Source organism: Perca fluviatilis, chromosome 12, assembly GCF_010015445.1.
Source record: "Perca fluviatilis chromosome 12, GENO_Pfluv_1.0, whole genome shotgun sequence".
Lineage (NCBI taxonomy): Eukaryota > Metazoa > Chordata > Actinopteri > Perciformes > Percidae > Perca > Perca fluviatilis.
In genome coordinates this window covers 29,176,380-29,203,074 of record NC_053123.1, presented here as the reverse complement: position 1 = coordinate 29,203,074, position 26,695 = coordinate 29,176,380, and the positions used below count along the sequence as shown (strand labels likewise).

The 26,695-nt window shown below is 41.4% G+C and overlaps 1 protein-coding gene across 5 annotated transcripts in view; it reads left to right on the top strand.

The window, feature by feature from the left end:
• The window catches only part of LOC120569606 (diacylglycerol kinase beta), a 123,516-nt gene that overhangs the window by 27,571 nt on the left and 69,250 nt on the right, over positions 1-26,695 (top strand). For 2 of the 5 annotated variants that reach the window (XM_039817539.1, XM_039817540.1), the window contains 12 exons: positions 2,568-2,588; positions 3,183-3,333; positions 8,261-8,323; positions 9,473-9,739; positions 11,464-11,616; positions 12,076-12,125; positions 12,887-12,961; positions 13,876-13,995; positions 17,248-17,365; positions 18,125-18,213; positions 22,102-22,218; positions 23,280-23,378. In XM_039817539.1, coding sequence (XP_039673473.1) covers positions 2,568-2,588; positions 3,183-3,333; positions 8,261-8,323; positions 9,473-9,739; positions 11,464-11,616; positions 12,076-12,125; positions 12,887-12,961; positions 13,876-13,995; positions 17,248-17,365; positions 18,125-18,213; positions 22,102-22,218; positions 23,280-23,378 — 1,323 coding nt within the window. The remainder of the gene's footprint in view (positions 1-2,567; positions 2,589-3,182; positions 3,334-8,260; positions 8,324-9,472; positions 9,740-11,463; positions 11,617-12,075; positions 12,126-12,886; positions 12,962-13,875; positions 13,996-17,247; positions 17,366-18,124; positions 18,214-22,101; positions 22,219-23,279; positions 23,379-26,695) is intronic. The other 3 variants (XM_039817541.1, XM_039817542.1, XM_039817543.1) reach the window with 3 other exon arrangements.

The window sequence follows — 26,695 nt, the reverse complement described above, 5'->3', positions numbered from 1 at the left end:
ACCAGACTGACATGAGATACGTCATAAGTTTATAAAACGTTATCATGGTGGTTAGTTGTCAAAATCCTTGAGCAGATGAGACGGTGCTGCTGAGCCAGAGGAGCTCCTGAGGTCTAAAATATCTTTACCAGGGCTTAATTTGAGCCAGAACACGCTGGAACATGTTCCGGCACCTCCAACATTTTTTTATTGGATCCGGCACCTCCTGTGTCACTATGAAAAATGTATCGCTTAAATGAAAAAAATAAATTACTTTTTGTGTAGTGTTCAATGTTGTTAATTGTCTTGTTTTTGAATTGAAGTTCCACAACAATCTTGTGTTTGCATTTTCGATGCGTTTTGAGGTGAATTTTCAGGGTAAGACGGAGGGGGGAGAGGGACGGAGGGAGGGGAGGCACTTCAAGTGACACATGAGCTTGTGCTGGTTGAGCGTGCTGTTGTAGCCTCGTTTCACTCAGGGGAAAAATGTCAACAAAGTTTTCTTAACTTAACAAATACGCTGGCCAGTCGGATCCCAAACAAGCAAAAATCGTTTCTGCCGATCAAGAACGTGGAGACATTACATTTCGTACCCATGCAGAGCATGTTCTGAAATTAAAATAAACATTGCCCTGATGTACACACAGAGTTGTTGAGGTTTTTTTAGTCAGAGAAGCTACGTAGGCAGTGTAATTTTCATTTTTTTCCATTACCTCCTACCGTCGTTTTGAGGGATCCACCCCCACTCTGCCACTTTACAAATTAAGCACTGATCTTTACATATTAACTTTTTCATAACAAAACATTACTATTTTTAGTAGTGTTTTCTAGCGTTGACTCCCTCCGACAGGATGTACAAGATAAAATAATCACGTTTGAACAAATAAGAACTGAAATGTTATTGAATTTAATTTGATTGATTAGATTTGAATTCTGCTGTCTAAATGTACTGGTGCACGAGAAGCGATTAATTTTAATTTGATGAACAGAAACGATAAAACAATATTGTTACTGTAACTTTCTGTGTATGCTTCGCCATCCACCATAATTGGTGAGCAACAGGCAGCATTCACTTTGTCTTATTGTTTAGCAAAAGTGCAACAGACGGCTCGCTGATTCAAATCTTCTGCTATTGAGCTTTAACAATGGCGCTGTTTACTTTAGGTGTGTCAACAAGACACACCAGTACCAGGGCTGTGTGTGTGTGTGTGTGTGTGTGTGTGTGTGTGTGTGTGTGTGTGTGTGTGTGTGTGTGTGTGTGTGTGTGTGTGTGTGTGTCAGAGAAGTGAGTTTGGCAGTTGCTTCTGTTGCCAGGCTGCAGGCCATTCTCTCTCACAAGTTGTCTATTCACCAGATTTTTCAGTATGAGCTACAGGACATCACACGTCTCGAACTATGGTGTGTGTGTGTGTGTGTGTGTGTGTGTGTATGTGTGTGTGTGTGTGTGTGTGTGACCAAGCAGCCAAATCCAGATTGAAAGCCTGTTTTGCTGCATTGTGCTTACCGTATTTGATTAATCACCATTTTAACTTGAAATATGGGGTCAAGATCGCCTTGAAGATTTTTTTTTTTAAAGGTCCCATGACATGGTGCTCTTTGGATGCTTTTATATAGACCTTAGTGGTCCCCTAATACTGTATCTGAAGTCTCTTTTATATAGACCTTAGTGGTCCCCTAATACTGTATCTGAAGTCTCTTTTATATAGACCTCAGTGGTCCCCTAATACTGTATCTGAAGTCTCTTTTATATAGACCTTAGTGGTCCCCTAATACTGTATCTGAAGTCTCTTTTATATAGACCTTAGTGGTCCCCTAATACTGTATCTGAAGTCTCTTTCCCGAAATTCAGCCTTGGTGCAGAATTACAGCCACTAGAGCCAGTCCCACAATGAGCTTTCCTTAGGATGTGCCATTTCTGTGTCTGTAGCTATTGAGGAGGAGAGAGGGTGGGGCAAGGTGGAGGGTGGGGGTGTGGCCTTGACCAACTGCCACTTTTCTCATTTGAAAGCCATGATGTCTCTCTCTCATGGGTGGGCCAAATTCTCTGGGTGGGCAAAGCAGAGAAAGTGGTAACCTTGCTCCTTATGACCTCATAAGGAGAAGATTCCAGATCGGCCCATCTGAGCTTTCATTTTCTCAAAGGCAGAGCAGGATACCCAGGGCTCGGTTTACACCTATCACCATTTCTAGCCACTGGGGGACCATAGGCAGGCTGGGGGAACTCATATTAATGTTAAAAAACCTCATAAAGTGAAATTTTCATGCCGTGGGACCTTTAAAGGATTGAATTGTGCAACGTGACAGCGTCATTGAGGACCACAATGGAAATAAGTCTTGGACTTTATTGTGTTTTTATCCTCGATTGTATTTGATGTCCTTTTGTCATGTGTAGGGCATTCTCTTACAATTAAATCAAATCAAATCAAATCAAGTCAGGCTTTTCAGGCTATGATTGAGTGCGTGCAGCACAGAGTAAGTTAGTTAGTTAGTTTAGTTAGTAGCTAACCCCTTCTCTTCTTCTACCCATTCCTCCCTCACTCTTACCTCCCTCCCTGCCTCTGCTCTTCGTTGTCCCAACTGTTAAACAGAAGCAAGACGTTCTCAACCAAGTAAGCCTTGGCCCCGCGGGCTCTGCATGCTTTGTGGTGTCTGTGTCGGCAGACTGCATGCACATTCTGTCCACTAACATGACATAACCCCGCCTTATCTGCTACAGATGGTCTGTCACTCTGCCAGAGGGGGGAAAAGGCCAGAGTTCATAGGGTCTTTGAGTTGAGTTGAGTGCTACTATGCACCCGCCACATCCACATGGCTGTGTGAGGGGGTGGAGGGGATTTGCAGGAGGTGAATGGAAGGAGCTCCGGAATGTTAACATGACATGTTTCGCTGTCTATGTTGCGTTCTTTACATTGTTTTCCTTTAAGCCATCAGTCTGCCCTTGCTAACCTTTATGAGTTATTCTGCGGTGGTCAGTTGACTGACCTTTAACGTCTTACTATAAAATCTATTCAGAATGTTTACAGAAAACTGGCATGTCACCATCAAGGCTGCAGATCAACTTGAATCAAAAAGTCCATCACATTTCTCCTGTTTCTCGTTTTACCAAAATGAATCCGTCCGTCCATGGTTGGTGTAAGCTTCATTCATAAGAGTACCTCCTCAGTAATTGTGTTAACCTATTTGCTCTTTCCTTCCCCATGCAGCCCATTGATTATGATGGCTTCCAGCTGTTCATGGCCACTTACCTGGAAAACGACATCCCAGAGGAGCTGTGTCAGCACCTCTTCACCTCCTTCAAGAGCAAGACAGGAGGCTGCTCTCCCGCTCAGTCTCGTGCAGGAACCAGCTTACTGGGTAGGCTGTGTTGTGTTCATATGGTTGCATCTTTTAACACCACTGATCACATCGTTCACAGAATTATAATCCATGACTTTTCATCTAAGTGCGTTTCAGGTTTTGCTCCTGTCAGAGAACGAGCCAGTGTTAGCCTGCTCGATGAAAGTTGGTTAGCTGTTTGATACCATGCAAATTCTCTTTGAAATAATCCAAAATCTTCTCACAAATCTTTTGAGACAGCAACTTCCCTCCAGAACCCGGAGTAAAACAATGTCTGGATATTGAACACAATCTGAACCAAGGGAGCAAAAAACCACCCCACCAGAATACATGATTAATAGGCACATTAATAAAAGTAGAGGAAACTGGGCACTTGGCCAAAGACTTTCAATTTCCTAAAACAATGACGTGCTGTTTTTCATAGCAAATCTTAAACAGCATGCCTTACCCAGGATATCTGAAACCGACTTGGACCCTAACAGACCAAGCAGTAGGGCGCCCTTAAGCATCTGTGGCTTATCATTACCTGTAGATATTGTTGTTTCTAGCATTGTTGGCACTAGTTGGCTCTAATGGACGGCTACTTGGCTGTTTAATCAGCAATAGGAGCAGTCAGCTAGAGAGAGCTGTCTGACAGGAGAATCAGTGATTTAACAGCACCAGCAAAGCAAAACTTAAACCATTTAACAGTCACGTGAAAAGGGTTTTAGTTTTCCTGCAACCTTTATTTGGGTTAAGATTGAACAAAGATTACTGACTACTTGCTTTACTTTCATGCAGGTGCAGATCATAATGTGTGAGTCATGGTTGCAGCAGTAAAAGTTGGTCGCCACAGCTGTGGTCTTTGCAACCTGTTGAAGATTTTGACAAAAAAAACACAACACGACACAAAACATTTGAGCAGTTGGCCTTTTTCATCGGTACTTTAAGTCTTTGACACGTAGGCGCACAGACAGGCTTAACCCTCCTGTTGTCCTCGGGTTTTCAGAGTTTCTTCATCTGTAATTCATGCTTCTTTCTACTGAATTGCCCCAAAAAAAACGCGTGGTTCCCTACAACACTATTTGCAAGTAAAATTAAGGATCGGATCACCACTTTCAAAGAATGTTGGCTGTTTTTCTCAATTTGTTTAGCCTTGTAAATGCTTTCAAAACAGTATTCGGACTAACCTTGGACAGTCTGAGATTATCCAATAATGTTCCTCTGATCTTAACTGTTAACTGTCAAAATAATGTAATCATAATTTCTTTTAATTCTTTAATTTAAAAACTTGATATAATTCCGTATAAAAAAGGTTTATTGACCATGAATTCCAAGAATACGTATACAACTAGTGGTGGTAGTGGGTAAAAAAGGGACAAACAAAAAAAAAAGCATTAAAGGTCCCAAGGTCTATATAAAAAAGACTTCAGATACAGTATTAGGGGACCACTAAGGTCTATATAAAAGACTTCAGATACAGTATTAGGGGACCACTAAGGTCTATATAAAAGAGACTTCAGATACAGTATTAGGGGACCACTAAGGTCTATATAAAAGAGACTTCAGATACAGTATTAGGGGACCACTAAGGTCTATATAAAAGAGACTTCAGATACAGTATTAGGGGACCACTAAGGTCTATATAAAAGAGACTTCAGATACAGTATTAGGGGACCACTAAGGTCTATATAAAAGAGACTTCAGATCCAGTATTAGGGGACCACTAAGGTCTTTATAAAAGAGACTTCAGATACAGTATTAGGGGACCACTAAGGTCTATATAAAAGAGACTTCAGATACAGTATAAGGGGACCACTAAGGTCTATATAAAAGAGACTTCAGATACAGTATTAGGGGACCACTAAGGTCTATATAAAAGAGACTTCAGATACAGTATTAGGGGACCACTGAGGTCTATATAAAAGAGACTTCAGATACAGTATTAGGGGACCACTAAGGTCTATATAAAAGAGTCTTCAGATACAGTATTAGGGGACCACTAAGGTCTATATAAAAGCATCCAAAGAGCACCATGTCATGGGACCTTTAAAAAAAGTGTTAATTTTCAATTTGGACCCGGGAGGACAAGTGCATGGTCGACAGAAAGACAACACAAGGGTTAATTGACCAAACCCTGATTACACGAGCGTCGCACTGACCAGAGCAGAAGACAGAAAGCTTCAGGTGTTGTAGATCGTTTGCACCTTGCTCCAGGTGTAAACTGTGTCTGCCTCCATCCGTCCGCGTGAGTGCTGCGTGGGCCCTGGCACCGGCGTCTATGATTCTAACTCCATAGGCGTCTGCCTGTCTGCTCCTCGCTGCAGAGCAGCTGAGGAGACAGATGGACTGTCGAATTAGAAATCTATTTCTGCTTGTAAAAGTAAGCGGCAACAAGTGAAGAGAGGCTAAATGTGAGCGACAGCATGTCGCTTTGGGTAGCAGCGTAGCCGCTGATGGCTGTTTTATGCTTCTGCGTCGAATCGACGGCGTGCCCCCGCAGACCCCTCTGTGTCTATGCCGGACCCTACGCCGTAGCCTGACGCGCACCTCTTGGAAAATGTAACTACACGTCGCAGCAACGCACGTCGCTCGGCCGTGGCTTCGTAGCGTTGCATTTCCCCCGACTCATTTCCTGGTTCTCCTTCTCCATTAAACAACATGAAATCAAGGAGAGGGTTAACTTTTCCTGCTACAGATTTCCCACCGTGGTCAGAAAGAACAGGGGAGACACTTTGTTTCTCTCACTATAGAGTCGGTACTCGCTCCGAAACTAATGGTGCGTTCTTTTTGTCCACCGAAGTCGTTTTACGAATTGTTTTCCAGAGTTACGACCCGGAAGTTGCAAAAAGAACGCCCCCGAGGTCGTATTTACGACTCGTCAAGTCGTCTGAACACTTTCAAAGATGGCTACGTCGTGCATCACACGTAGTAAACATTGTGGTTATCTACAATTTTAAGCACTTTTGTCTTTGTTGTAACCAAATGAAGAAGTCGTACACATAGTGCTGTATACTGCTACCTATAGGCATGTCTCTACAGTCTTATTAGGAGTTAAACATAGCGCTGTATACTGCTACCTATAGGCATGTCTCTACAGTCTTATTAGGAGTTAAATACCGCCTGATTAGTTATTTTGTAGCTTGTGCAGCTGAAATTGGCTAGACGCTCGGTTGCTATATGACAACAATGGCTTTAAGCCGAGTCTTGAGCAGAAAGCAGAGCAGCAGCCTAACGTTAACGTTAATCAAAACGTAATTTTCATGTATCAAACTGTGAAATATATGTGTGTAATATGTCAATAACTGGGTGAATAGAATCCTAAATGTTACTAAAAATGTTACAAAAATCCATCTTTTCTCCGACTCGTAGTATCGTGTGACAAAAAGAACGCAACAACCCGCGGTTATTCGTTTTTCGACACGGATGTGACGTCACGCTCGAGCTACTAGTCGCGATTACAAGACAAAAAGAATGCACCATAATCGCTGTCACTCTCTCACTTCTCCCTCGCTCTATCACCCACTCCCCCACACACACACACACACACACACACACACACACGTACGTAGGCTACTGCGAAAGTGTCTCAGTTAGTTGAGCTTGTGACATTTCAGCTTTCGTTCTCCGTGCCAGCCTTCTCGACTCTCTTCACTGTGAATGATCTAATAAATGCAGAAATGCGTTCCTTCAAGGAGTCCTCAAAAATGAAAGATGCCCTACAGAGTTTTCTTGAATAGAAAACAAAAGTTTGCATTCAGTGTTATTCACCAAAACCCATTGTCTGGGGGCAGTTCTTGAAATTATTTTCATTAGCAACTACTGTGACAATTACTTTCTCCGTTAACTGATTCATTGTTTTGCCAGAAAATTGTGAAAATATCCACTATAATTATCCAGAGACCAAATGTTGCATCTTCAAATTCTTTGTTTTAACCAACCATCAGTTCAAAATATATTCCGTTTGCTATCATACATGACGAAATAAAAGTAGCAGATCCTCAGAAGCTGAAATTGGAGGACGTTTGCAAGGCACAACAACAGGCTTTGCCCGATTACACGGGTCAAGTAAAATGCCACGTCTGGCTAGTCATTGTAGCAACTCACTTGTTAATACTGTATACACATTGTGCAGAAAACCTAAATAACTAATTATCAAATTATATAAAATAACTATATATCTAGACGTTCCCACGCCAGACAGGGATTAATATCTGCTCTTAGTTCATGTCCTTTTTGATCCTCCAGGTTCAAACAAAGTACACAGGCAGGAATATGAACAGTACTGCTCGTGTTGCAGCTGCCTGTCTGTGCATCAGCAATGATACATTTATATCACGAGTCTGACACAGGAAGCCCAAATACAGGTGACATGCTGTGTAAGTTATTATTACATTTGAAAATAAATGAATGAATACCTGTGTGGATTCTGCTGCTGCTTCAGTGTGTGTGTCACAGGGAGACAGCTGATACAGTCTGCACTGCCACCTGGTGGCAGTCTCCAATAACATGACGTGAACCAGTCTGGATGGAGCTGGTTTGTGTACTGATTGACTCCTTTGGTATCTTCAGATGACTGTTTTTTTTTAATGACTGATGGCTGTAGCGATATAGACTCGGATTGTTTTGATTCGTCACCAGGAGGCCTTTATGTCAGTACAATATTTCTGCATGGACGACTGTAGAGAATATGGTGCAACATATAATAGAGGCCTCACTGATGACGCATTGAAACGTTAGATCTCTGCGCTCGACAAAGGATCCAAAAATAGGGCTGTTATTCTGATGTACTTTCTGTACTTAATTCATCTTGCCTTATTTTTTTTAACCCATTTGGTTTCTGCAAACAATATAAAGAAACAAATATACAAAGAACATACTCTTTCTTCACTGATGCTCACTCATTCTTGCTGCGTCTGCCGCTGTCTTCTTTTCTTCTTCTTCGAAAAACAATGACTGACCGCAGAGGCCCGTTCCATTGACGCGGGCATCTCTATTCAGACCGAAGTGGCCTGTGCCCCCATTACAGGTACCGGAGCAAGCCGAGTAGCCCATATCATCATGGTGATGTCATCTTAATGGGACAAGAGCCCTGCTGGCTATAACCTCCCGCTCCCCTTTTGGTGTGCTCTAGTTGTGTCGATGTGAGTTTCTGGTATTTTGCCTGTACTGTGGGTCAGTGGATGACTTAATGCTTTGTGAATGGGTTTTAACGCAGTGTTGTAATTTTGTCTGCTTCCTCTCCCTCTATGCAATCTGAGTTTTTTAGTATATGGATTAGAGCTGCACAACAAACTTCTTTTTATTTTTTATTTTTTTATCGTCAACGCAATATCGACTTGTGCAGTAAACATATATTGTGACAGTCACTCAGACATTTTTTGGGGTTAGTTGAAAGAGTATCATCAAAAAACTGCACTTTTCTATCATTTTGGTTCTTTATGGGCAGCGCTGTGTGAAGGTGCGTACGTGTCCGAAAGCCTTCTTCCGCCGAAGGCTAAAAACACATCTCTTCCGACTACACCTCGGATAAACATAAAAAAAAAATATATATATATAATACATTTATATATATTTCTTGAAGCTGCACTTTCATATGGCTCTTTGTAGTTTTGCTTATTTAAAGCTAATGTACTTGCTCTTACTACTTGTTGTCTGGAGTTTGCACCTTCAGGGTTGAAAGCACTTAATTGGAAGTCGCTTTGGATAAAAGCATCAGCTAAATGACATGTAATGTATTGTAATGTAATGGTGCGTGCCTTCAGATTAATGTTCAGTTTCTTCAATAAAATATTGTTGATAATGATTTTGTTTTTTTGTTTTTTTTTAAATTCAACAAGCATTTTTTTGTATTTTAGCAGAATACTGAAAGCAGCAGAACTGAGTACACTTTTATATCTGCTTACTCATCGCAAGTAAGATCGTTATTACGAATATTCAACAACGTGATCGCATATTTTCCTCACATCGTGCGGCTGTAATTTGGATTGTTGTGAAGTTTTACAGTGTTTCTTTATGTTGCTTCATAAAAGTTAAACAACTCTCTGTGCATAGCACCCCCCCCCCCTCCCGCCCCCTATAATTTCCCTAATGTCTGTCCAACTCATGTGTCCCTTCTTTCTCTCTTTGTCCCTTTCATGTTATTCCTGTCTGTCTCGTTCGATGTCCGCACTAACAGGGATGAATGGGAAAAGCATCCTGTCCGCAATGGGCCGGCACACACCGGAGCACTCCAGTGTGATGAGCGCAGCAGCAGGCTCAGGAGCCAACACCTCCCCTTGTTTATCTCGCTCCTCCTCGCAGCATTCAGGGACGGGGGCCTGCACACCTGGAGGTCCCCACCGATCACCCTGCAACCAGGTCAAAACCTCAGAGGCGAGCAGCAATGCCCTGACCCCCAACGCTGGTCCTGCCAGGTCGCCAGTGTCCCCCAAACTTTCACCAGGTGAGGTTAGCTACACTGAGGTTGCCAGTATCTGGTCTTCTCTCGTTCTCTTTTCAGTGCTATGTAGTCTGTACAGTTTTCTCACGTACACACATGTAGCGAGAAGGGGGTCAGCCCTATGTTCCCACAGCCCAATGGTCCCACAGCCCAATGGTCCCACAGCCCTATGTTCCCACAGCCCAATGGTCCCACAGCCCAATGTTCCCACAGCCCAATGGTCCCACAGCCCAATGGTCCCACAGCCCTATGGTACCACAGCCCAATGGTCCCACAGCCCAAAGGTCCCACAGCCCAATGGTCCCACAGCCCTATGTTCCCACATTTCTAAGATTTTTCTTAAAATTAGCGCCCTATGTTTCCACAGTTTTTTAGGGTTAGGGTTAGGGGGATAAAATCTGATACTAATTTTTGAAAAAGGAAATGTAGGAACATAGGACCTCATTTTGAAAAAAATCTTGGAAATGTGGGAACATAGGGCCTAATTTTCAGTGAAAAAATTAAAATTCTTAGAAATGTGGGAACATAGGCGCGAGAAGCAGCAGTGTGCGCACAGAAAGAAAGTGAAAAAGTTTGTTCACCGCTCTCAAAATGGAAATCAGCGTAGCAGCATTCCTCACACACACACACACACGCACACACACACACACACACACACACACACACGCTCTCAGGTAATAGCCCAGGGGTTCTCAAACGTATTACTCAAAGGCCGGAACGATTGGCAACAACAAAATAACATGTAATCAACTCACTTATAACTTTAAAGCAACATACATTCAAGTTGAGTGTACCAGTATCAGTACCTGGAATCCGGTACCGGATTGGTACATTGGTACCTTTTTTCGGAAGCCCACTTTCTCTCTGTAATGACAAAATATAAATTTAAATTGTAACAAGTCCAAACCTATTCAACCTGTTTACGTTTTGATATTAATTTAGAACATTTTAAACACCACACAAAATAAAACCCCTCCCTACCTCCCTCTCACCTCCTAGGGATCAGTTCGGATCAGGGATCAACTACGGTCCGTTACACCACTACTGTATATTCAACGTCACTAACAATTCAGAAAATGTATTTGAAAGTAGAAATTGTTAGTTCTCAAACTTGTGTGTATTGTAGTGTAGTGTAGTGTAGGCTATATAAACAGGAACAGTACAGCGATGTCAGCGATACATTTTTTCTAAACAACAGCCTTGTAATTAAAAAAAAAACATTTAAATGCTGATGAGAAAAAGAGACAAAAACTGTAAAAAAGACTAAATCTTGGGAAAAGATGGTAGAAAGGAGGAAGGAAGTAAGGCAAGAAAAGGTCAAAATAGTATCAAAAACTTCAAAAACAGTGACATAAGAATAACAAAGCGAGAAACTTGTAAAAAGGACAGTATATGAAGGAAGGCAAGATTAGGTCCAAAGAAGGCAACACAAATGTCACATTTTTGGTAGGAAAAAAAAATTCTGCATAAAGAGGAACAATGTTCTGGACAACAGCAACAACTATTAAACATTTTGTTAAATATCTCACGTACCCCCTACTGTCCTCCAAAGTACCCCTAGGGGTACACGTACCCCCATTTGAGAAACACTGTTATAAGGTATTGTATTGTAATTTACATGCCTTTACTTAATTCCTTCCATTGATTTCACCAGAAGAGCTACAGCGGAGTAGAAAGAGCATTGGGTGCTGTAAGTAACTTTGACCATTTGTGTTGTACGTCAACAGAGAGGAGCCACTCCGAGAAGCATTTGTCGCTGCGGAGGAGTCCGTCGCCCCAGAAAGGCTCCCCCCTGCCGTCACCCCAGGTGGTCTTTCTCAAGGACATCGTCTGCTACCTTTCCCTGCTGGAGAGAGGGACGCCGGAGGACAAGCTGGAGTGTGAGTGACAGGGCTTGGGGATTCAGCCGAGGGTCAGCTCCTCTCAGGGGGGTGTCGAGTCTGGGCACCTGTCACATGAAATGTGTGAATGTGATCGGCCCACTAACGCCGCTGGTCTCATGTCAGCTCAGGTTGACAGCAAGAGTAATAAGGCTGTTCCCTTCTTCCCCAGGGCCTTAGATACGGTGGTTACACCCCCACACAGGGCAGGTCAGTGTCATGCTTAAGCCCTGCTGTGCCCAATTGACTTCTTTAAGGCTATATTGGAGCACACTGACAAGGCTAATCTCTTCTAACTGGTCCCTGTGCTTCAGTACGGAAATAGCACGCTCCGCTTCTCTAACCCTTTGGTCATCTGGAGAGAGTCCAAGAACAAATGTTGCTTCAGAGAGACACTAGCTATATCTACCCTTGTTATCTGAGTCATCATGGGATCTCTGTTCTCTCGTTTCCCCCTAGTCATGTTCCGGCTGTACGACACAGATGGCAACGGGGTTCTGGACAGCTCGGTGAGTGTCTCTTCTTGCTTTTGCACCTCCTTCTCTTTTCTCCCCCCCCCCCCCTCCTCTCTCCATCTTTCTCTCTGTGTCTTGTCTCTCTCTTGGCCCTTAGCACACAGCAGCTAGAAGAATAGACACCTGGACACCCAGATACAGCAGTTGTGTTTACATGAGATCATTTGTAAATGGTTCTGTTCAGTTTAATATTAGCCATGTGCTGAAGTGACCACATAAACATGTACATGCAGACTTCACTAACTAACTAACTAAACTAAAAACTCCCTAGCTCTCTTAAGGTAAGGCTTAGAGGTCTGAAATACATGTGTTGTTGACAAGACGTAACAGGTATGTGTGGAGATTTCTTTTAGTGTGGCATAAAGTATGTCTTAGTTATTGTTATTCAAATATTACTTATCATAGATGAGGACTAAAAAACAATTTTTTGAACCATGTTTGATCTGATGTAGTTTAGGTTTTGTTTTAGCAACATGCTAAACAAGCAGATCCACAGAAACTACATGACTTAAGGTTTCAAATTAAGCCTCATCCTTGCATTTTGCACTTAGAGTTCTTATGTTATAAGCTTATTCATTTGGGTATTGCAAATAGGCGAAAATTCCCCCAAAAGGGTGGTTTTAAACAGGTTAATGTCGCCTAAAAGCATCTCTAATGCCTGCCACCCATGTTTGAAATGCGTGAGAGTTGATTATTTTAGCCGAAGGTAAAGATAGGATCTCTTTGTCCTATGTGGTATGTCTTTCTTTCCGTAGGAGCTGGATCGCATCATCAATCAGATGGTGCATGTGGCAGAGTATCTGGAGTGGGATTCAACAGAACTGCGACCGGTGAGCAAACACACTCTCCTCCACTGCAATAAAGTAGAAAGAAGAGAAATGTAAACAGGCCCCTCTGTGACGGTTCATTATTTACACACCCTTTATACCAGCTGAAACCTCGAGTGACACCAAGAAAGTGGATTTGAGTTTCAAAAAGGTAGAAAAACAATCATAAAATAGCTTGAAACCGATTTCACGGCATTTTCTATGGGCCCCTCCCCGCATCCACAGCTATTCATTCAAGTATCTCTTCCCTTTTCCCCCCCAGACCGAAGCCCTTGTACACGGACGCCAAGTATCGATCATTTATATCATAAGAATACTTGAGAATTTAACTTTTTAGTACTAAAATAATAAAATCAATCGTTTGTCTTTTTCAGTCCACTAGATGGAAATTTGAAGTCAGATGGACAGAGACGTTAATCTTTTTAGATAAAACAGATGCTGACAATTTTTTCCTTTGGGTGACGTCATTTGATGCTGGAAAAAAAGGTTATACATTGCAACGTATTGCAGTATATTACAGTACATTACATTTTACTTCGCTGACGCTTTAATCCAAAGCGACTTCCAATTAATATTCACACACTGATGGCGCAGCATCAGGAGCAACCCAGGGTTATGTTTAAAATTGAAATAAGAAATAAAGTTGTGATATGGTTATGGTGATGATATTGAATCGTGGGGACTCTGGTGATTCCCACCCCTACCCTGTTGTAGTGTCTAGTCTGTTTGTCTTGAACTAGTCAAAAACCTTATGGAACATTGTTTAACAGAGTTTTTAATAATAGAGTCCTACTCTGAACCGCAGTATATAGTCTGCCTGTAACTGACTTTGTATACACACACAACTATCATGGTCTGACTTTGGTTTTAACAACTATATATATATATATATATATACTGTATATCTGTTACTTTAGATACTGAAGGAGATGATGGAAGAGATTGACTACGACAGAGACGGGACAGTCACACTAGAGGAGTGGATCAGAGGAGGCCTTACCACCATCCCTTTACTGGTCCTGCTGGGCATGGAAACGGTGTGTGTGTGTGTGTGTGTGTGTGTGTGTGTGTGTGTGTGTGTGTGTGTGTGTGTGTGTGTGTGTGTGTGTGTGTGTGTGTGTGTGTGTGTGTGTGTGTGTGTGTGTGTGTGTGTGTGTGTGTGTGAACAGAATAGGTTTGCCTATAACATAACCATTTCACCTTTTGTTGTTGTTGACATCTTGAGTTCAAAGCTCTCACTGGCTGTTGTGAGGTCGATTCTCAGTCAGCAGCACTAATTGAAATGTAACAAATGTCGTCTTTTCAGTGTGTTCTCTCACACCAACTACTCACATTTTTGTCTTATAAATCTTAATGTGTTGAAACCTTTGGAAATTTAAAACATAATAGCGTAATAGGGGTGGCCTATGGCTCAACTGGTAGTGTGTGCGCCCCATGTAGGCTGCGGCCCCGGTTCGAATCCGAACCGAGGCCCTTTGCTGCATGTCATCCACCCTCTCTCTCCTCCATTTCCTGTCTCTCTTCAGCTGTTTTAAATGAAGGAAAACCCCTAAAAAAAAAAAAAAAAAGTATAATAGGATAGAACAAACCCTATTGTCCAGCCGAGGCAGGAAAATTATCTTTGGTCTCAACCAAGAAAATATTAAACACAAAACATGTCCACAAGATAATAAAATTCAATTGTACAACATTTCATTCATACCCATGGTGTACAGCCTACACTCACATATTTAAGTTTACTGTAGTTTGTTGACCACAATTATTGCATTTGGGATAAAAGAACTACTCTTGTCTCTGTGTGAGGGAGACAGGAAGTGCAGGTTAAACGCTACCTTCAGTTTGAACAATGATGAAGTAAGGGAGATGTGAGTGAGCAAAAGCAGGAAAGTTAGAATAGTGATACAATGTGCATACTGTCAGTGAGCAGTCTATGAGTGCTCATATTATGCTAATTTTCAGTTCATAATTGTATTTAGAGGTTGTACCAGAATAGGTTTACATGGTTTAATTTTCAAAAAATGCCATATTTTAGTTGTACTACACATTGCTGCAGCTCCTCTTTTCACCCTGTGTGTTGAGCTCTCTGTTTTAGCTACAGAGTGAGGCATCTCACTTCTGTTCCATCTTTGTTGGGAGTCGCACATGCGCAGTAGCTAGGTAAGGACTACTAGCCAGTCAGAAGCAGAGTATGAGGGCGTGCCACGCTAGCAGCTAGGCGAGCATTATAACGTGTGTTACAAAGTGACCATGTTTGTCTCTGAAGTAAAGGCTGGACTACAACAGAGCTGTTTGGAGCAGTTTGTGAACAGTGTTTTCTGTTGGAGATCGTAAGTCCCTTTGGGGGGGACTTTGGGCTTTTTCACTTTGTATACCTATAACGTGAACAAAAAAAGATATATACAGTGCCTTGCGAAAGTATTCGGCCCCCTTGACCTTTTCGACCTTTTGCCACATTTCAGGCTTCAAACATAAAGATATAAAACTGTAATTTTTTGTGAAGAATCAACAACAAGTGGGACACAATCATGAAGTGGAACGGAATTTATTGGATATTTCAAACCTTTTAAACAAATAAAAAACTGAAATATTGGGCGTGCAAAATTATTCAGCCCCTTAAGTTAATACTTTGTAGCGCCACCTTTTGCTGCGATTACAGCGTAAGTAAGCCGGGGTATGTCTCTATCAGTTTTGCACATCGGAGACTGACATTTTTGCCCATTCCTCCTTGCAAAACAGCTCGAGCTCAGTGAGGTTGGATGGAGAGCGTTTGTGAACAGCAGTTTTCAGTTCTTTCCACAGATTCTCGATTGGATTCAGGTCTGGACTTTGACTTGGCCATTCTAACACCTGGATATGTTTATTTGTGAACCATTCCATTGTAAATTTTTGGTTTTGGATCATTGTCTTGTTGGAAGACAAATCTCCGTCCCAGTCTCAGGTCTTTTGCAGACTCCATCAGGTTTTCTTCCAGAATGGTCCTGTATTTGGCTCCATCCATCTTCCCATCAATTTTAACCATCTTCCCTGTCCCTGCTGAAGAAAAGCAGGCCCAAACCATGATGCTGCCACCACCATGTTTGACAGTGGGGATGGTGTGTTCAGGGTGATGAGCTGTGTTGCTTTTTACGCCAAACATAACGTTTTGCATTGTTGCCAAAAGTTCGATTTTGGTTTCATCTGACCAGAGCACCTTCTTCCACATGTTTGGTGTGTCTCCCAGGTGGCTTTTGGCAAACTTTAAATGACACTTTTTATGGATATCTTTAAGAAATGGCTTTCTTCTTGCCACTCTTCCATAAAGGCCAGATTTGTGCAGTATACGACTGATTGTTGTCCTATGGACAGAGTCTCCCACCTCAGCTGTAGATCTCTGCAGTTCATCCTGAGTGATCATGGGCCTCTTGGCTGCATCTCTGATCAGTCTTCTCATTGTATGAGCTGAAAGTTTAGAGGGATGGCCGGGTCTTCGTAATTTGTAGTGGTCTGATACTCCTTCCATTTCAATATTATCGCTTGCACAGTGCTCCTTGGGATGTTTAAAGCTTGGGAAATCTTTTGGTATCCAAATCCGGCTTTAAACTTCTCCACAACAGTATCTCGGACCTGCCTGGTGTGTTCCTTGTTCTTCATGATGCTCTCTGCGGCTTTACACGGACCTCTGAGACTATCACAGAGCAGGTGCATTTATACGGAGACTTGATTACACACAGCTGGATTCTATTTATCATCATTAGTCATTTAGGTCAACATTGGATCATTCAGAGATCCTCACTGAACTTCTCTGGAGAGAGTTTGCTGCACTGAAAGTAAAGGGGCTGAATAATTTTGGCAATTTTTCTTTCAGTTTTTTATTTGTTAAAAAAGTTTGAAATAGCCAATGAATTTCGTTCCACTTCATAATTGGGACCCACTTGTTGTTGATTCTTCACAAAAAATTACAGTTTTATATCTTTATGTTTGAGGCCTGAAATGTGGCAAAAGGTCGAAACGTTCAAGGGGGCCGAATACTTTCGCAAGGCACTGTAACACAATAAAGAAAAGGGAAAAAGCCAAAAAGCATAATATGAGCACTTTAAGACATGATGAGCTCAGATAAGCAAACATGCATTATATGTGTAAAACTATAAAATCTCAGTTGTGCCTGGCTCCGCTCCAAGGTAATATGATCAATGGCACAGCTCGGGTTCTCTTCACTGTTTGTAGCAACAATAATAACCGAAGTCCTTAAGAGACAAGCCACTGAAAGGATAGTTTCAATGCTTCATCCATCCTGTGTTGTCTCCTCCTAGAATGTACAGGAAGATGGGCAGCATGTTTGGCGTCTGAAGCACTTCAACAAACCAGCCTACTGTAACTACTGCCATACCATGCTGCTCGGAGTCCGCAAGCAGGGCCTCTGCTGCTCCTGTGAGTGTCTCTCTGTATGTCTGTTTGTCTGCTCTGTTTACACCTCTTTGTCTCCATTCTCTCTGACTTCCTCTCCTCTCCAACTCAGTCATTATCTCTTTGTCTGATCCTCCATCTTGATCTGTTTTTCCCTTTACTGCCATCTGCATCTGACTCAAATTTAAGTTGTTGGCTGCACCTGAGTGCCTCTGAGTCAATGTTTTTGTTAATTAAAAAGCCCTTACAGGCAACATTAAAAGAACATTAACAAAGTTATCGTTTGTAATTTCATCGCTGATTGAATTCTGCCAGGTGGCAGTTCTCCAGGCTGGTGTTATTGTCACAGTTGAATGAAAGTATACTCGCGATTTTGAAGTTAACTCTAATTTGTTCAACTTTTCATCAGAGCCCCTGCAAGCCATGTTTTTAGATGCAGGTTTTAAAACAAGACAGAATTAATCGGTTTGAGTCTAAAAATTCTCTGATTCCAGCTTGTTAAATGCGAATATGTTCTAGTTTCTTCTCTCCTCTGTGACAGTAAACTGAACATGTTTGAGTTGTGGACAAAACAAGACATTTGAGGACGTCATCTTGGGCTTTGGGAAAACACTGATCCAAATGTTTCCCCATTTTCTGACATTTCATAAACCAAACAACTAATTGATTAATCGAGAAAATAATCGACAGATTAAATCGATTTGAAAATAATCCTTAGTTGCAGCCCTAGACGTGAAGTACACAGCGGTTTACAAACTGTTGTCTGGTGTTGTTTTCCCACAGTATGCAAGTACACAGTGCACGAACGCTGTGTGTCCAAAGACATCGCTGCCTGCATCAGCACCTACGCCAAGTCCCGGAGACACACTAACGTGAGTAAAAAACAAGAACGTATGAAAGGCTTTTATTCTGCCAGCAATGACCGATGCTGCAGGGGAATAGAGACGGAAACACTGACCAGTCTGTTAAGCTGATTCCCGCTGGCTCATGGTTCCGTTCAACAGGGCGGCGAGGATCATGGGATGGTCTGGGAGGCATCTTGTCAATATCCTCTGTATTTTAGCTTTGACGTCATTAGGCTGTAAAGAGTTGTTCCTCTGGCTCCGTTCACACGCTGATTACGATCTGCAGAGCTTCAGTTCTGGGTTGTGTTCTCTGGCAAAAACTCCTTCCAGTCAATACATTTTTTTTGCTTTTATTTGTTTTTCTTTATTTGTCTACGAATTGATACAGTATTAACAGAAAATGAATTGTAAAATCCTTAAATACTAATTTAAGGCCAGACGCTACAGGCAAAATATCGTTTTTTCATGCACTGGTCAACTTTGAATTTTGCGTCCTTAACATGTCTTCTTTCAGACTAGTGGAAGGAAAACAACCAAAATACACATTTAGGTGTTTATTCTACACCAGGGGTCTCCAACCTTTCTTCATCTGAGGGCTGCTTTAACCCTTGCGTTGACTTCCCGTCCACCATGAACCTGTTGTCCTTATGGGTCAATATTGAAAATTAACTTTTTTTGGGGGGCGCTTATTCCAACGTTTTATTCGCTTTTCTCACGCTTTTCTTTTTAAATTCATGTTCAATAAACCTAATTTAAATGACTTTATACTTAATTTTGGGGTTTAAGAAAAGCTAAAATTATGAATTATTTGGATTGATAGTTAAGATCAGAGGATGTTGAGTGAGTTGCAGACTAGATACTGTACATACAACTTACATGCATGCATCCACGTTATTTCGGGGCAATTTGGTTGAAAGAACCCCATATTTCTGATATAAAAAACTTTGAAAACGGGTCAAATTTGACCGAGGACAAAACGGAAGTGGCCTAGAGCTACTTGCATCACATCGCTTACATTTATTTACACAACCCACATAAGCTGAACGAAGCTACTGTTTGTATATGTATGGAATTGCAATAGCCAAAGCTTATGAAAAATCTTAACTCCACGTCAAGGTTCATGACTATTTTACACTTTTTATGGGCCATATAGTTATAGCTACATCACTGAAATTATTATCATCAAGGTCCAAGAAAACATTAGCACTTTACACTTCTATGGCCCATGAATTTAGCTGCCTCACTTTTAATAGCGTCGTCGTTTGTGTCTCAGTTTGTCAACCTATTGGCGAGCTACTGGAAACCTGCTCGCAAGCTACCGGTAGCTCGCGAGCTACCGGTACCGCTCGCGAGCTACTTGCGTTCTACACTTTCTCTATTTGCATATCAAAATTAGTTTGGTTCTCAGACTCTGAGGCGAAAAGGTGAGGTGAAAATCTTCACTTGAGTAGCACTTAAGTTTCTGACACACCAACCCGACGTCCGACCGTTGGCAGAAAAGCCAGTCGGACCGATCAGTCGGCTCCCCGAGGTCCAAAAAGTGCCTCGGGACAGACTGAAGCGACGCCGATTTGAGCGTACGTTCTGCGCGTGCGCGAGACGTAATACGTCTCCGTAACAGCAGATGGCGCTAATTTGTATTGTCGCCCAAAAAATGAAAACAGGCAGCTGATTGGACAAACGCGTCACTTGGGTGTGGCTGCTCCCAGATTTTACAACCTGGCATAATGGCGGCTAGGATCTCTTACTTTATGAAGATAGTTCACCGAAACATGTTTCTGAAAACATTTTAAGCGAGAAATAGGCCGTGCAGTTGCTGAATCGGTCTTCATTTCAGATTGACAAAGGTCAGTTTAAAAGATTTTCATCAGATTTTGAGAGGCGTTAGTCAGGCTCATCCCCGTTTCTCATTTCCCAACCCGCTCTCACACCAGTTCGTGAAATGGTCGCGTTATTTAGATTTATTGATTTGTGTACAAGTCACGATTTTCTCGTTTATTTCGTGTACAGGTCACGATTTTCGAATGTGACCATTTCACAAACTGCCATTGACACTGGGCTGACACTGGGCTGCTCTGGAGGACGCAACAACGGGGAAATGAAACAGGGATACGATCCGCAGTCTCTGTGGCACGCAACAACACATGAAACGCCACACACCGGTGAAAGTCCAGTGTTGTTTGGCCCATCCACCACCCCGACCAACCTCCCTATGCGGATTTTAGCCTTATCAATACTAATCGCTACCGTAATTGTTCTGTGATCACGAAATATGCTTCCCATTGAAATACATTACTTTAAAATTCGTGCTTACAACACGAAAATAACGACATTAACGTTCAGTACACAAATCAATAGATTCAATATCGTGACCATTTCACGAACTGCCATGAGACTGGGCTGTCATTTCCGGGTTAGCGCTCCACCAATCAGATTGGCCGTTGAGTCCACTGACCTCGCCAGACTGTCCGACGGCCGATTATCGGCTTGGTGTGTCAGGGCCATAACATACACCACACTTTCCAGTTTTATTCCTATCTAATTCTGAAGGGTTTAACAGAGGGGTTTGTTCATGTATCATTTATACAACATTGTATACCTAAAAACATTTTCGTATGACTGTTGACAACATTTTCGGATGTATGGGGTAATAAAAAGAGATATCCAAAATTCCCTCTGTAAAAACCTTTGACTCAAATATGTCAACAAAATGAAACAAGAATTTTGAGCCCGGCTTTATCCAATGTTCACATTTCTGTTCACATTTCAACATAACATTTTTACTTGTTATACAAATAATGAATGTCTGAATGTAAATAATCAACTGGGGAAGTTTCAGAGTGATATCTATTAATTCACATTTTTACCCTGTTGACCTGAGGTATCTTGCTTTCAGTCATTTATCAAACAACAACGCTTCTCTTCTCTTTGTATATAACTCAGATAAAACAAGCCATTTGAAGATGTGACCTTTTTGAACTTTGTATGGGCCTTTTTTTACTATTTCCTGACATGTATAATGGAAATGATTGTTAACGGCAGCCCTGAAGCCTACTGTAGGTTCTCACAACTCAAAAGTGGATCCCAGCTTGTGTGTTTTACTTCTGTCGAAGCTAAACAAGAACAAGGTCATGTGTGTAATGTGTACAACGAAGTTCTAGCAAAAAAGCATAAAGACATCAAAAATGCTTTTTATGCTGCAAAGCAACCACATGTCTCAGCTGTTTATTGTACTGATGTTATCTTTAGCTCCATTCCTGTTTTATTTCTCTCTAGATAATTGTTTGTTTGTTACATAAACCCTAAATGATGTTTACATATTGACTTACTGATAGGGATGCACCAAATCCAGATTTTTGGGGTTCGGACGAATACCGAATCCACTGGCCAAATCCAAAACCAAATGCCGAATCCTCCTCCCATCCTCAGTCCATTAACACAGTAAACACATTAATGAAGTAATGACTGTCCTTCCTTTGCCGTACCTGAAGTTGCTGCATTTTGGCTGCTGTCTGTAGATTCCTTCGTGCACAACTCGTATACAGCGGCGATGTTGTGTATAACAAATCGGCATTGCAAATTGAACATGGAGCTGGACTTGAATGGCCTTCTTTTGACTGAAAGTACTGCCAAACAACACTTTTTTCTGCTCACCAGTTCCATTTTCACTTTCTCACAGCCTACTGCGTTGAACGCTCCACCTACGTAAACACCTTCCCCTAATCAACGGCGGCGGCGTTACGTCGACCAGCGTAGCGTGCGTAGCTCCCTGTCAAAAAGCCCAATATATGGCCAAATCCAAAGCCGAATCCTTGATTCGGTGCATCCCTGCTTACTGACTAACTAAAAATGCTAATTTCTAACCAGTAAATGATTAAATGATGAACTGATTTAGGTCTCTCTCTGGCCCGCCAGGCTATGCAGCACGTTTGGATGGAGGGGAACTCTCCTACCAAGTGCGACCGCTGTCACAGAAGCATCAAGTGTTACCAGGGCCTGACAGGCCTGCACTGTGTCTGGTGTCACATCACTGTGAGTTGCTGCCTCATGTAGACACAGATCATTCTTTTTAGGTTACAATCTAATCCAGTGTTTCTCAAATGGGGGTACATGTACCCCTAGGGGTACTTTGGAGGACTGTAGGGGTATGTGAAACTTTTTGCTAAATGTTTTCCAGTTACAAGGCTGTAGTGACTACTGTCTTTTTTTTCTCCAAGTTTTCATGGTTTTTACAAAATTTTTGTCTCTGTTTTTGAAGTTTGTCACCACCTTTTTTTTGAAGGTTTTTGTCGCTTCTTTTGACCTATTCTTGCCTTTCTTCCTTACTTAGTTTTTTTTTCAAAGTTTTTGTCTCTTTTGTCAGAGTTTTTTTTCCTGCTTTTTTCAAAGTTTTTGTTTCTTTTTTCGACTTCCTTCTTTCTACCGTCTTTTTCCAAGGTTTTGTCTTTTTTTTTTTTTTGTCACCTTTTTACATCATCATTTAAATGTTTTCCAGGTACAAGGCTGTTGTTTAGTAAATCTATCGCTGACATCGCTATATATAAATAATTTTTGGTAGAAAAACAAGTTCTAAATAAAAAAAGGAACACTCTTATGTAGACTTTGTTTTTCTACCAAAAATGATTTGCGCTGGTTAGGGTGTACATTAGCTGTGGTGTACATTATAAACAAAATGCCAAATCTTGACACTAAAAAATAGTTTTAATAAAGGTTTATTTTATAGGAATCAGCCTTTTGTCCCCACAATGTGATTCATTCAAGCACTGTAACACTTTTATTCATTTTACTTGGCATTGCTTTTCAAATCCACCAGATGTCACCACTGACTTGGAGTTTGCTCAACATTAATCCTGCTCTTAAAACTCTCAAGTCCACACAGCAGTTGTTCTACTTCAGGCATGAAAAGGATCCTGCATAGAAATCCATATGAATAACTTTCTGATTTACGGCCTGAGAAATAATCTGTATATACCGTCAGGGTAAACAAGCTCAAAAGTGAAGTGTCTCATACTTGGTAGCGTTTGATAAAGTGAGTCTCACAGATGGATTTACGCCCACAGTTGTGATGTTTCTGCTTCTCCTCTCCTCCGTAGCTCCATAATAAGTGTGCATCTAACGTGAAGCCGGAGTGTGACGGAGGAGCCTTGAGGGACCACACTCTGTTGCCTTCGTACATCTGCCCCGTTGTCTTGGTGAGGATGCTGTTTTTCTCTCTCTGTGCTGTCCACAAACAAGACTGCCACAGATGGAGGAATAGCTTCAGTATTATATCATTCTCTACAAAAAAAACATTTTCAGAATGCTTGAGCTGACTGTTGAGATTTGGGGCGGCAACTAACGATTATTTTCATTGTCGATTAATCTGTCGATTATTTTCTCAATTAATTGTCAGGTCTATAAAATGGCCGAAAATGGCGAAAAATGTGGATCAGTGTTTTCCCAAAGCCCAAGATAACTTCCTCAAATGTCTTTTTTTTTTTTTTCTCCACAACTCAAAGATATCCAGTTTACTGTCACAGAAGAGTTTAGAAACTAGAACATATTCACATTTAAGAAGCTGGAATTGGAAAACTTTTACTTTTAAATGACTCAAACCGATTATCAAAATAGTTGGCAATTAATTTGATAGTTGACAACTAATTGATTAATCTTTGCAGCTCTAGCTGTGATGTGTTTGTGGCAGTTTATTAGATATTAGGCAGATATAGATATTATACACCTAGCTCAAGCTAATGCAGCCTAATATAAAGGTCCTGCATTACATCCTCCCTTCCTGAAGGTTATGATCATTTTGGAGGTTGTATCTTGTGGTTATAGCATACAGAGAGGTGTTTCTGATAGTTAGCCTACAATCACTGACAAATGGGTTGGGAAAAAATGATAGAAACCCCTGTCAGCATAACGCAATACAGTTCAACAGCACCACAAACAGCAGCATCCACAATGATCATGAATTAACACCTGTCTGAAACAGTTTCAAGAAAAACTGAAAGATTGTTGAATTGAAATGTCTTTAATGTCCCCAAGGGGCAATTTGGTTCACAACACGTAGCCAACACAGACATTCACACAAAACACATAAAAACATGAAATAATAAATAGATAAGAACATAAATACACATGTACACTTTACTTAAAAAAATGAAAAAATATGTGCTGTGACATATTTTGACATATTTCGATAGAAACCCAACAGCTGATGATACAAACGATCTCAGGTATCTGTTAGACCTGGCACGTTTTCGGGAGGTAAAACTGTAGTGTAGTGGGTGAGTGGTGCTAGCCAAAATGGCCAGTCTGTTTTTGTTGTTTACACTCAAATTGCCAAACCAGCAGATCAAAGCAAAGGTTAAAATTGACTCAACAAAGGATGAATGGAAAAATTTCAGAAGTGATCTGTTAACATTAAACCCCTTCAACTTTCTTAAAAAAAAAACAGTCTCCGATTGGCTTTTTTACATATAGTAGTATATTCTTCATGAAAGGAGGATTTATTGCAGGACTGTATGATGCTGCATTAGCTTGAGTTAAGTGTGCCTATTGTAGAGTGCATAGTTATGTATAATTTTGCATTTATCCTTAATAAATGTAACTTCAACAACTCAAACCACTCCTACAACAACTTTTCTACTGTTCATGTGCAGCTCAGTATGATCCAGACTGTACCCAATGCGTTTGCCAAATTGCCAAATGCTTCAGTGTTTCTTCTATTCGCTCCAACAAGGACCACACTTCTAAGAGAAATAGCATTTTAAGCCATATTTTGAGAATTGTTTAATTGTTTTATTCAATTGTTTAATTATAGTTTCTACAAATAGTTAGATAGCTCTTTTCTACTGTGAAAACTTTGAATCTGACCACAGCGACTGTTCTCTGTCATTGAGGAAATTCCGTGCTATTACTTTACAAATGGTTTGCCGTTGAACATTTTTCAGATGTAATCCTTGATGCACTGATAAAAATTATAATCAGGGCTTCATTATGTTTCTTATAAAACACATTTGTGTTATTGCTATTAAATGGCCCGTAATGCCCACTGGAAGCCTCCCTTTGGAGGTATTACTGGAAGGTCCAGCCAGGCCCCCAGGAAGTGTGCCGGGCTTTGAAGCTAATTTGACATAGCGGCCAATCAGTAGAGTTACAACTTCCGTGTCCGCCATGTGATGCCCAAAAAGACTACTTCCCATAGATTTACATGACGAAAGAGACATCTGTAAATCAGTGGATAAATTTTTTGGAGCGTAACAACCCCCGCGAAATGACTCGTCTCACTATCCAAATTTGATCCATTCGGTCCAATATAATTTGGAAAGTCTAGAAGAGACTCATGATTAAATATTTCATCCCCTTTCAAGTCAGCGGAGCGCTAAACCGGAAGTAGCCGGCTCGGCCGGCGGAGGTCACTAGTGCCCCTTCCTTTATGGGCAGCATATTGCGGAATTAGTGCCGATTATCCAGGTCATTTTATTCGCTGAACTTTTTTGTGCCACTGAGCAACTCTCATAGGAATAAACAGGGATCTGCCTCGAACGCTGTATCCAGGTCTTGCTATACATCCATGGGTCCAACTGGGAGGAGAACCCAGGGGCAGACATATTGCATATCATACTGGAGGGATCACATATTCCACACCTCAAGAGCTGGAAAACATTGACAAGTAGGATGTACTTACTTAGCGTGCTGCCACCACATCCTGAACCTGGTATTAGTGACATGCTGCCAATCAACAGATTTTCTTCTAATAAGTCCTGTCAGACCATCATGTCCACCAAACACCTGCCTCAATTTCATACTTCCTTATTGGGGTTTGTGGTCTGACTTCTCAATTTTCCTCAGAAATACCTCATTGAGAAGCTGATTTATATGCATATTATCCATATTCATAGAGGGCATTTCAAACATTAATACAAGGAAACATGCACCTGCAGAATATTTAAAGCTCATTAAAAAAGTGCATGCAGGGAAACAGGTTTCATAAATCATGATATTTCCAACTCATTTTCTGGTTCTCCTTCTCCATAAACAACATGAAATCAAGGAGAGGGTTAACTTTTCTGAAAATAATCGCTGTCACTCTCATACTTTCTCTAACACACACACACACACACACACACAAACACACACACTAGAGCTGTAATCGAGCCTTAAAAGTTAGGCCCGACAAGGCCCTAGCTTGACAGAATTCGGCCCGAGCCCGACAAGTACATTTTGATGTCCCATCTTTTAGCATTTCACATAACCCACTGGCTCATTATTCTCATTATGCACATGGTCAAAAGTTTTCCACACCTCAGACTTGGCTTTCTTTGCCGGTGCAACCAAAACGTAATTGCCAGAGGCCAGCCTCCGTTTCACCTCCTCAGCATCCATTTTCGCACTAATCGAAATTTATCACCTGACGTCTCATTTAACGCGCAACCAAGAGCGCAAGCACGAGCCTGGCCCAAGCCTGTGTAAAACGATAGGAATCAGCTCTAACACATACACACACACACACTTGCCGGCCCTG